The 12,740-nt window shown below is 43.1% G+C and overlaps 1 protein-coding gene across 21 annotated transcripts in view; it reads left to right on the forward strand.

Annotated features, from left to right (window-relative positions):
* The window catches only part of ARPP21 (cAMP regulated phosphoprotein 21), a 165,194-nt gene extending 163,698 nt beyond the window's left edge, over nucleotides 1-1,496 (forward strand). For all 21 annotated transcript variants that reach the window (XM_036869112.1, XM_036869131.1, XM_036869111.1 and 18 more), the window contains one exon: nucleotides 683-1,496. In XM_036869112.1, coding sequence (XP_036725007.1) covers nucleotides 683-940 — 258 coding nt within the window. In that variant the 3' untranslated portion in view covers nucleotides 941-1,496. The remainder of the gene's footprint in view (nucleotides 1-682) is intronic.
* The last annotated feature ends 11,244 nt before the right edge of the window (nucleotides 1,497-12,740 follow it).

Raw genomic sequence — 12,740 nt, forward strand, 5'->3', positions numbered from 1 at the left:
GGTATTTAAAAAGTGTCATGCCCCCTTCTGTAATGTATATCCTGAAATACCCTGGCAGGGGGCAGTGGGTAGTGAAGGGTTGGTGAAACACTTCAGTCATTAAATTTAGCTGCATCAGGTACTTCTGGCCCTGGAGAACTTATCCTCAGTCCTCCTGCCCTGACAATCCTTGTTCACACTGCATCAGTTTCTACCTCCAACTGAATAGGAGATGTTCTCTAAAGCTGCAGGTTGAGAGTGAGCTGGTTCCTGGGACACAATCCCCTTTTACTATCGGTGGCTCCAGACCACTTTGCATAAAACCGGAATGGGAGCGTGGCTTTTCAAAACTGAGAGAAATCCGGAGTGGGAGGTCCAGATGGCAGTCACTGGAGGGCCAGGAGAGAGGAAGGAAGGAGGCTCAGAACTAACATCTTCTGAGCATGTACTTCTAGCCAGATGTGTCCCAAGAGCTGTACACCCCTGCAGTCCTTTCAGGGGCACTTTGAAGGAGGTTACATTATGCAGATGGACTCAGAGAATCAGAGAGGTTAAGTGACTTGCCCAATGTGAAACAGCTGATAAAAGGGAGAGCTGGGATTCGAACCTAAAAGCATGACTGTTTTTGATGACACCACTGTAACTCATGGGACACCCCAAAATAACCTCTTCATACAGGCTTCTGTCTTGTGTCTTCCTACAGGTGCCAATGACCCAGGGTTCTCAAGGACTGCCCCAGCAGTCATACCAACAGCCAATCATGCTACCTAACCAGGCAGGCCAAGGGTCCCTCCCAGCCACTGGAATTCCTGTGTACTGTAACGTCACACCGCCGACCCCTCAGAACAACCTTAGGCTGATGGGCCCTCACTGTCCCTCCAGCACTGTCCCCGTGATGTCAGCCAGCTGCAGGACCAACTGTGCCAGTATGAGCAATGCTGGGTGGCAGGTCAAGTTCTGAGCACTCTGGCCATGGTGCATGTCTTCAGATGCTACTCATGGCCTTTAAGGGAGGAGGAGCAAGGTGCGAAAACTCACTGAGGACTTAAGTATTCACTCAACACCCAAATGACTGCTGCTGGTATTCTGTAAAAAACAAAACAAAACAAAACAAAAAAACAAACAAAAAAAAACAGAGACTAATCCACACATTAGCTGGTTAATGGTGCATATTTCCGTCATGTCTGCTAGGTATGCCTTTCTAGCTTAGCTAGTGACATGAATTCATCAAGGTAAGATTTTCTCCTACCACTGAATACCACTGTGTAGATGATAATATCCCTAATTTGGATTATTAGTTTTGTACTTTGTGTTGACTTACTTTGTGATGCTAAAAGTATTTAAAAATTATATACTGAAATCACATTGTACCAAAGCTGTAATGGAAAAGAATTGATGAATGGAAGGAATAATTTATATACACTATAGAGTTTTCTTTTTTTAATGGATATATACTGTATTGTAGTGTTTAATCAAAATAAAACTATTTGACCTTATGGAGGAAGGTCATGTTTTTACCACCAGTTTGCTTCACTCTCTGTTCCAATATATGTTGGCTTATGTGTCACTGTTACCCCTTTCGAGCACTATTTCATGAACAATGCACAGAAAAGAAAGATGTTCCAGGTGTTTGTAGATGAACTGGCATCACCTTCGTAGGCAAACACTGAGCCAACTGTAGTTTCTTGTCATGAATACTACAGGGGTCCTGAAAATCAGGCGATATCATCTCATCTGTTTATTGACTTCACATTTTTGAAATGTGTACCTTGCTTTTAGTTTTAGGCCCATTGAATGCATGTAGCTATACTTCAGCAACTAGGAAAACCTGAGTATCCTTGGTAACAACAGCTCTACACCAAACTGTATACCAAACCCTGATCCACCTCCATTCAAATTCCATCATCTACCTGGAAAACAAGGTATCTTTGCTTAGAGGGAGATTAAAAGAGGCGCAGTCTAATTCACCCATTATACTGGGTCACACAATGTAACGTACCACTAATATTGACAGTAGGTCAGTATCTCGAAGGTGCTGTTTGTCCTAATAATTTAAAACAAGGCAAAATATTGCAATTTGTTTACAAATACTCAGAACATTCACAAAAAAAAAGAAAGAAAATTAGAAGAAGGCTGTTCCTGTCTAATCCCAAAATGTTTAACTCCCTATAGATTCTGCAGGTAAGACTGATTTATGACAACCTTTGAAAAATAATATCAGAACTCTGTATACCATCTTTGGCCCTTCCAGGAGATATTTAATGAGGGACCAAAACCCCATAGCTTTCACTTTGCTATGGCAGTACAATGACTAACAGTTTTGTATTTTATACGCTCTACCTAAAAACCATTATTACCAATGAGAAGGATTTGGAAAGTATATCTGGATAATTGCCAGTGTTTTTCATATTATCACATTCTCTATATTAGATTTTTCCCTATTCATGTTGTTTAGCTGGAGATAGAGTTAGGCAGCTAGTTAAAAACTCAACCTACCAGATTACCATTCCTTAATTTTACACTATTGTTTTATTTTTCCTTTAAAGGGGATTTTTTACACATACTATCATTAGTTTTATTCCTTGTGAAAAGTCTGTCCCATTTTCCCAAATCTCAGTCTACTGATTTCTTCATAATAAGTAAACCGTATGAAAAACACTATAAAAAGAGGATGTTGCATTTTTTTTAATTGAGCCATTAAACCAATAGGCTGAGTAGCTTTTAAAACAAGAGCTGCTCTGAGAAGAAGCTATGTGTTTGCCTAATTAATATCTTCCCCTAATAGAAGGAGGGGGCTGACCAATATAGATTCATTTTTAAATATATTCACCATGTAGCCCTCTGATCTTGGCAGTGATCCCAAACTCAAGGATCCAAATATGAGTCTGAATGTTTATTTTCTTTTCATACAATTCTGAGAAACTCTGAGCATTTCTTTAATGATTCTTAGAATTATTGAGCTTTCTTTCCCATGGATTTGAAACATACGTCATGCTAATAAGAATAAAGACAGACCTTCTTTCTTGTTGGCCATTCTTCTCCAAATGTGTTACACTCTTTCATATTTAGACATTTGACTTTATTGCATAAATCCCTTAGGTTACTGCTTCCAGCTGAGACATCTTCCTTACTTTCACTAAATATTTGCATCCAGCATTACCTTATTCCTAATCTCATGTTATGCTTACTGTCTTTTTACATTTGAATATTCACGGTGGTTGTGTAGAGCACGGGTCCCCAACCCTACTGGTCCGCAGCCTGTTAGGAACCCGGGCCACACAGCAGGAGGCTCCCCATTGCCCTCACTACCGCCTGACCATCCCCCCCAGCCCCACACCCACATCCGTGGAAAAACTGTCTTCCACGAAACTGGTCCCTGGGGCCAAAAAGGTCGGGGACTGCTGGTGTAGAAAGACAGTTTTATTAGTGAAGCACTTCCAGAATTTAATTTATCTTCAGGAGAACATTCCGTTTTTTTCACATTAGTTAAAATTTTATTACAATCACATTTTGAAAATACATATTACATATATGTCTATAAACTTATATGGATACATACATATGGATATGTACATATGCAAATATACGAATATACACAGTCATCCCTAATGATCCTCCATGTGAATGTAAAAGAGAACACAAGTGACATGCATTCATTTATTCAGCAAACTTTTATTGCATACTTGATTATATCCTAATTATGTGGCACAATTTAAAATAAAAGTGCAAATAAATTTCACACCCATAGATTTATTCTTGTAAGTTTTATCATACATTTGGTTATTCTGTGATAGTTGTAACTAAATGTGCTAACTAAGATACCAATGAATTTCAGCCATAATTATTTTATTGTTTTAATATCGTTCCCCAGGAGGTGGGGTAGGATAAGACAGTGTGTTATATAACATTATGGAAATGGATTTATGTCATTAATTATAAGTATAGTTGGAGGATTTAGATAAAGTCGTAAATCATCATAACAAAGTAAGTGGGGTACCTCTGAGCCAGAGCAGCTTCACAAGAAAGGATGGAAGGACAAAGCAGTTCTAGCTCCTAACTCTTAGCAATTCTATTTTATGTGCAGCAAAGCTTTAGTGGCATGTATTTTCTTTTTCCCTCTTGGACAGAAACTTCTGTATATAAGTGCCCTGTCTTAAGCTGCATCACAAGGCACAGCTCCTATAACCCGTCAGGATAAAACAAATGAGACCGAACAGAACATGGAGACAGCACAGGAGGGCTGCCAAGTCTCCATCACGACATATTCTGTACCAATACCCAATATGCAATGAAATCGGATATTAACTACCTAGTCCCTCTTGTTTAAAAAAAAAAATGGTGAGACCTTTATCCATTCTGACTCACAAAACATTTTTTGTTTTCTGTACTTTGCTGGATGCCACTTCTTCTACACAAGACCAGAAATCTTTGCTTCTTCCCATACTATTCTGTCCAAAACCCTCTTTACTGAGAAAGTTGTTCTCTTTAGGGCTTTGACACTGTTTTCCAATAGTTCTCAGCTGTAGTGTTTGTTTCAAGTTCAAATCTTTATCACTTGCCTTCTGTGAAGTTTTGTAACCTCCAGTCTTCTCCCCCCAAAAGATCTGCCACTATTATGTGTGGCAAGAGCTTTTCACTCTTGGAGCTGGGCTCTCTACTCCTCTCGGCATTGTGTACACAGTGGGGGTGAGAGGCATCTGATACTATTCTTCTGAAGAGGAAAATCATTTTCTGATCGATGTCCTAACAGAGAACCGAGTCTTCTACTGGGCATGAGGTTGCTTCCTCTCAGACAATAATAACCAGCTCCCTGACTGCAGCAGCTCAGGGAATGCTTTGAAATTAGGGTTCGTTATTTGATTTGTTTTACTGTCTTATTCCATATTACTCTCAGTATTGTCATAGAAGGAGAAGGAAGAGGTCAGATACTGAGCAAATAGGAGGAGACATAAATCTGAAGGGGGTGAGCCCTGAAACCAGATTCGATGGACAGTCAAGGAGCAAACCCAGCAGGCACTTATGATAATGTGTGTGCCACTGATGCACCGGTCCGACCGATTCAGCATCCTGTCAGAAGAGAGTCGCTTTTTGAATGTTCAAGACTTCACTCCTTTGGTGTCTGGTATATACAGAGGATAGGGGAGACATGCAGGGGTGCAGGGGAGAAGATGAGGCATAGTATAGAGATTCTGGAATTAAAAGTAGGGCAGCTGGGACTTCCCTGGTGGCACAGTGGTTAAGAATCCGCCTGCCAATGCAGGGGACACGGGTTCAATCCCTGGTGCTGGAAGATCCCACATGCCACGGAGCAACTAAGCCCATGCACCACAACTACTGAGCCTGCGCTCTAGAGCCCACAAGCCACAAGTACTGAGCCTGCATGCCACAACTACTGAGCCCACATGCCGCAACTACTGAAGCCTGCGTGCTCTAGGGCCTGTGTGCTGCAACTACTGAGCCCGCATGCTGCAACTACTGAAGCCCACGTGCCTAGAGCCCATGCTCTGCAACAAGAGAAGCCACTGCAATGAGAAGCCTGCACACCGCAATGAAGAGTAGCCCCCGCTCGCCACAACTAGAGAAAGCCCGTGCGCAGCAACAAAGACCCAAAGCAGCCAAAAAAAAAAAAGTAGGGGGCTTCCCTGGTGGCGCAGTGGTTGAGAATCTGCCTGCCAATGCAGGGGACACGGGTTCGAGCCCTGGTCTGGGAAGATCCCACATGCCGCGGAGCAACTACGCCCGTGAGCCACAACTACGGAGCCTGCGCGTCTGGAGCCTGTGCTCCACAACAAGAGAGGCCGCGATAGTGAGAGGCCCGCGCACCGCGATGAAGAGTGGCCCCCACTCGCCGCAACTGGAGAAAGCCCTCGCACAGAAACGAAGACCCAACACAGCCAAATAAATAAATAAATAAATAATAATTAAAGGTGCTAATAATTTAAAAAAAAAAAAAAAGTAGGGCAGCCTATTTGAAGTTCTGAATCATGTTTCTTGCTAAAAGATCCAGCGTCCCCATAAGAATGGCCCAAGAAAACAGATCTGGTTAAATGTGGGGGCAACTTAGGGCCTTACTGCGCTCTCTGTACCCCCAAAGTTTTCATTGTATTAATAGCTTGGAAACCATTGCTGTTTGCATTGCCGTAATGCTATCATAAAACAACCCCCCTTCTTGTAATTCGAGTCCTTTGCGTACAGAGTTTGCAGCTGACTCTTCTGGGTTCTCCAGCAATTAAGTCAGTAGGACCTCTGTCTGGGCACTTACATCACCCCCCTTTTGTATAAAATACCTCAGCTCATACAGGATTCACATTTCCTTGAAGAAACGAATGTGCATACCATCCTATTATGGGGTGACTGGAAGAAACACCAAGCATATAATGCCATCTGGGTCACTTATATCTGTCCCATGAATTGTTTCCAAACTGATGAAAAACACAGAAGCAGGAAAATCACCTGGTTTTTTTTCTTTTTAAGAAACAAGACAATCACCTGTCATTTTCAAGTGTTTAAATTTTTTTGTCTACAAGAAGGAGACCACATTTTCAGATGAAATGCACAAGCCAATTTCATCCTTTTCAAAAGAGAGAAGAGTTACTTAAGGTGCTTAATCGTAATGTAATAGGGAGCAATGGCCTGAGACAGAGAAAAGCAGCAATTTAAATTAGACATTAAGAAAAATTTCACTGGAAGCAAGGGCAATTATACAATGAAATAATTTCCTAAGGGAGAAACAGTGAGGCACCATTAAAAAGAGTTGTTTAAAAGAGAGTAGATTAAAAAACACTTGCAGCTGAGGCTGCTGGAGGATCGTTTTATGATTTATTGCTTTACTCTGCCTGCGTGTCATACTCACGAGATTTCCCAGGCTCAGCTAGCTTACCTTCCATCAAGCAAGGATCTGCATGGTGCCAGAGACTATGATGTCTGTATTTTATTTTTCTTTATGCAAAAATGTAGACAGAGCTCTAAATGGAGTACCAGTGGAAAAGGCAAGGAGAACCTAGAGGGCTCTAGTTGTTCGAAAACTACTCTGTGTCAGTGTCCTAGGATATTTTACACACATGCACACCTCTCTCTCTCTCTCCAATCTTATTTAAACCTTCCCGCAACTAATTGGTTGACCTGTTCAAACTGGTGGCCATTAATCAGTTAGTATTACTGGCCATGAGGATACATGACACAATTATTCCTTCACACAGACATATTGCTATGCATGCAGCGTGGGGGGTACATAAAGCATCCTTTACCTGATGTCCAAAGTCTTGCGTTTGAATCCTAGCTCCCATGATCAAGCACCCTCAAAAACTAACCTCTGGGTCCCGCCTGTACAGTTCTCTAATCATTGCTATTCCTTTCTTAATCTCTTTCCTCCCTTATCAGGACCAGCAATTTTCCAGCCAGTTTATGTAAGGATTTAACACTAGTTACCAGCCTACCAGCCAGGAGAGGAAGGGAGGCTGTCTTCTGAGGGGAAGAAGGGATTTCACGGTGCTTCCCAGCCCAACACTGGGGAGAGGCCACCTCCATGAACTCTGAAGGTTCAGAGGGACCTGCAGAACCAACACCCCCCGGTACATATATCAAGATGCTCCCATGCCACGTTTCGGGATTTCTGGTTTTCTTAACCAGGGCCCTGACTTTAGCACGGCAGACCTTTTCAGCTGAGCATTCAATGTCTCTGGAGCTCTGAAATTGTGAGATCTTATGTTTGCTGTTTCCTGCTCAGCTGTGTCCCCTCTTCTACAACAGAAGCTTGAAGGCTTTTTGTGTGCTCCCAAAGAGGCCCTCTGGCTCTCACCCTTAAGACTTGAACTGTGAATGGTCTTTGGTTCTTTGTTAGCCCTCCGCAGAGTGTCCACGCAACTTAGCAATAATTCTAGCTACCTCTCCACTGCCTTGCAGGTATTTTCTCCTCATGTCTTTCATATGCTTGAATCATCATCCCTTCAAGGGCATTTTCCCCCACAGGGATGCTTTGCCCCATCACACCAGGCCAATATTTAGCAAGGGAACCGTGTGTCAAGGGGACTCAGGACAGCATCTTACACCACTCTTGGCACCACTTGTATTATAATTAGTTCAGGCCTCTGAAAGGCAGATGCCAAGATGGAATTAGACTTTCTAGAGATTTAGAAGGAAAATTTGGTAAGGAAAAATGTGTCGGGAGTTGCAGGAAGCCATCAGAGTCATCTGACTTGATGCAAGTCTGACCTCTGTGGAGGAGAGAGGAAAAGTCTTAGAATTCAGAGCAATTAAAGAGAGTTTCATTGAGATCTACAGGGGGGTCCTCAGGTCAAAGTCTCTGTCAGAGACCCACAGGTCTCAGGAGTGAGCCTACCGTAGCATCTCTGCTGAGCTCATTAGTGTCTTGGGCGGTGTGTTTGCCTTGGTGTAAAGGCAGTGATGGTTTTCAGAGTCCCCCCCAGTCAGAGATATGAGGGGTGCATTCCTATGGTTGCCACACACAGAGACCCAGAGTCCTTCCATCTTGACAGTTCAACCTTCTGTATGGCTAAAGTCCTCTGCATTCAGCCAGTGGGTAAGAAGAGTGAGAAGTGACACACATCACGGAGGGAGGGAGGGAGGGAGACGGATGGACTGAGAGTTTGGGATTGGTAGATGCAAACTATTACATTTAGAATGGAGAAACAACAAGGTCCTAATGTAGAGCACAGGGAACTATATACAATAGCCTGTGATAAACCATAATGGAAAAGAATAGAAAAAAAAGAATGTATATGTGTATAACTGAGTCACTTTGCTATACAGCAGAGACTGGCACAACATTGTAAATCAACTATACTTCAATTAAAAAAAAAAAAAAAAAAAAGAAGTGACACACATCCCTCTATTCACAAGGATGCACTTCATTGAGAGTCTGAGAAATGTGTACCTGGTTGGGGGGCCACTTAGCAGCATGAAGTCTACAGTAAAGAACAAGAAACGCAAGCCTTTGATGGACAGCGGGTCATTCCTGCCACTTAGAATAAATAAATAAAAGTGAGTGGAAAGCTAACAAAAATGTCATTATTCTGATGGCATGAATGATGAAAAAAGAAAGAAAAATTAAACAATATTAGAAAGGAAAAACAGGGCCTAACTACAAACACAGTATAAATCAAAATAAAGTGTCAATGCTCTGAACAACTTTATGCCAATAAGTTTTAAAACTAGATACCGTATTGGCAAAATATTGATTACCAAGAATGACAAAAAGTAAATGCAAAACCTGAGTAACATGATAACAGATTAAAATAATTTACAGTTAAAGATATTCCAGGGACTTCCCTGGTGGTCCAGTGGCTAAGACTCTGTACTCCCAGTGCAGGGGGCCCAGGTTCGTTCCCTGGTCAGGGAACTAGGTCCCACATGCCGCAACTAAGAGTTCACATGTTGCAACTAAAGATAGATCCCAGGTGCTTAAACTAAAACCTGACGCAGCCAAATAAAGAAATAAATTAAAAAAAAAAAAAAAAAGATATTCCAATCCCCAAACACCAGACTCAGAAATATTTACAAGGGACTCCCACAAAGCCATCTTATATACATTCTTACAGATGTTTTTTAAAGGCCATTCCCAAAATAGCATACGAGTCTGCTAAAACCATGAAAGCAGAACAAAACAAGGAAAGCAGAAGACAGTCAAATCACAGTCAAACTCATTCGTAAAAACAGATGCAAAATATTTGCAATGAAATATTAACAAATGCTACCCAACAATATGTATATGTGTGATCACATCAGAAGAAACCAAACCTGCTGACATCTTGATCTTGGGCTTGAAGCCTCCAGAACTGTGAGAAAATAAATCTCTGTTGTTTAAACCAGGGTTCCCCAACCCCCAGGTCATGGACTGGTACCAGGATGCAGCCTGTTAGGAACCAGGCCACACAGGAGGAGGTGAGCAGCGGGCAAGTGAGTGAGGCTTCCTCTGCTGCTCCCCATCGCTGGCATTACCAGCTGAACCTCCCTGCTCCCAGTCCGTGGAAAACTTGTCTTCCACGAAACCAGTCCCTGGTGCCAAAAAGGTTGGGGACCACTGGTTTAAACCACCTCATATGAGGTATTTTGTTATGGCATCCTAGCAGACTAATACATCAGTTCTCCACATATTAAACTAAGAGCTCAAACTGATTATAAACAATGTTTCAACCTGTTTTTCAGGAACTTCTAAAGTGTACCCTAAAATTCATGTAGAATAGCCAACAGCTAAGAACATCAAATAAATATGAAGGAACAAGATGAGAGTGTTGAGAGACCTTCAAGGTGGCGGAGGAGTAAGACGCGGAGATCACCTTGCTCCCCACAAATACATCAGAAATACATCTACATGTGGAACAACTCCTACAGAACACCTACTGAACGCTGGCAGAAGACCTCAGACTTCCCAAAAGGCAAGAAACTCCCCACGTACCTGGGTAGGGCAAAAGAAAAAATGAAAACCAGAGACAAAAGAATAGGGACGGGACCTGCACCAGTGGGAGGAAGCTGTGAAGGAGGAAAAGTTTCCACACACTAGGAAGCCCCTGCACTGGTGGAGACGGGAGGTGGCGGAGGGGAAGCTTAGGAGCTGCGGAGGAGAGCACAGCAACAGGGGTGCAGAGGGCAAAGCGGAGAGATTCCCGCACAGAGGATCAGTGCCGACCAGCACTCACCAGCCCGTGAGGCTTGTCTGCTCACCTGCCAGGGTGGGTGGGGGCTGGGAGCTGAGGCTCAGGCTTCAGAGGTCAGATCCCAGGGAGAGGACTGGGGTTGGCTGCGTGAACACAGCCTGAAGGGGGCTAGTGCACCACAGCTAGCTGGGAGGGAGTCCGGGAAAAACTCTGGACCTGCCTAAGAGGCAAGAGACCATTGTTTCAGGGTGCGCAAGGAGAGGGGATTCAGAGCACCGCCTAAACAAGCTCCAGAGACGGGCGCGAGCCATGGCTATCAGCGCGGACACCAGAGACGGTCATGAAACGCTAAGGATGCTGCTGCAGCCACCAAGAAGCCTGTGTGCAAGCACAGGTCACTATCCACACCTCCCCTCCTGGGAGCCTGTGCAGCCCGCCACTGCCAGGGTCCCGTGATCCGGGGACAACTTCCCCGGGAGAACACATGGTGCACCTCAGGCTGGTGCAACGTCATGCTGGGCTCTGCTGCCACAGGCTTGCCCCGCATTCCGCACCCCTCTCTCCCCCCGGACTGAGTGAGCCAGAGCCCCCTAATCAGCTGCTACTTTAACCCCATCCTGTCTGAGTGAACAACAGATGCCCTCAGGTGACCTAAATGCAGAGGCGGGGCCAAAATCAAAGCTGAACCCCAGGAGCTGTGCGAACAAAGAAGAGAAAGGGAAATTTCTCCCAGCAGCCTCAGGAACAGCAGATTAAATCTCCACAATCAACTTGATGTACCCTGCATCTGTGGAATACCTGAATAGACAATGAATCATCCCTAAATTCAGGCGGTGGACTTTGCAAGCAACTGTAGACTAGGGGTTTGCTGTATGTGACTGAATGGTTTCTGGTTTTATGCTTTTCTTAGTTTAGTATTTAGAGTTTATTATCACTGGTAGATTTCTTTATTGATTTGGTTGCTCTCTTCCTCTTGTTTTTTTATATATATAGATAGATTTTTTTTTCCTTTTTCTCTTTTTGTGAGTGTGTATGTGTATGCTTCTTTGTGTGATTTTGTCTGTATAACTTTGCTTTTACCATTTGTCCTAGGGTTCTGTCTGTCCATTTTTTTTCTTTTGTTTTGTTTTAGTATAGTTTTTAGCCCTTGTTATCATTGGTGCATTTGTTTTTTGGTTTGGTTGCTCTCTTCTTTTTTTCTTTATTACTTTTTAATTATTTTATTTTATTTTTAATTATTTTTTTATTTTTTATTTTAATAACTTTATTTTATTTTTTTCTTTCTTTCTTTCTTTTTTTCTCCCTTTTCTTCTGAGCCGTGTGGCTGACAGGGTCTCGGTGCTCTGGCCAGGTGTCAGGCCTGTGCCTCTGAGGTGGGAGAGCCGAGTTCAGAACACTGATCCACCAGAGACCTCCTGGACTTTGATCCACACAATATCAAAGGTTGAAAGCTCTCCCAGAGATCTCCATCTCAACACTAAGACCCAACTCCACTCAACGACCAGCAAGCTACAGTGCTGTATACCCTATGCCAAACAACTAGCAAGACAGGAACACAACCCGACCCATTAGCAGAGAGGCTGCCTAAAATCATAATAAGGTCACAGCCACCCCAAAACACACCACCGGACACTGTCCTGCCCACCAGAAGGACAAGATCCAGCCTCATTCACCAGAACACAGGCACCAGTCCCCTCCAACAGGAAGCCTACACAACCCACTGAACCAACCTTACCTACTGAGAGCAGACACCAAAAACAACAGGAACTACGAACCTGCTGCCTGCGAAAAGGAGACCCCAAACACAGTAAATTAAGCAAAATGAGAAGACAGAGAAACACACAGCATAGGAAAGAACAAGGCAAAAACCCACCACACCTAACAAATGAAGAGGAAATAGGCAGTCTACCTGAAAAAGAATTCAGAGTAATGTTAGCAAAGTGGATCCAAAATCTCAGAAATAGAATGGAGAAAACACAAGAAACGTTTAACAAGGATCTAGAAGAACTAAAGAGCAAACAAACAATGATGAACAACACAATAAATGAAATTAAAAATTCTCTAGAAGGAAACAATAGCAGAATAACTGAGGCAGAAGAACGGATAAATGACCTGGAAGATAAAATGGAAATAACTACTGCAGACCAG

This window comes from Balaenoptera musculus, chromosome 11 (assembly GCF_009873245.2).
Source record: "Balaenoptera musculus isolate JJ_BM4_2016_0621 chromosome 11, mBalMus1.pri.v3, whole genome shotgun sequence".
Classification (NCBI taxonomy): Eukaryota; Metazoa; Chordata; class Mammalia; order Artiodactyla; family Balaenopteridae; genus Balaenoptera; species Balaenoptera musculus.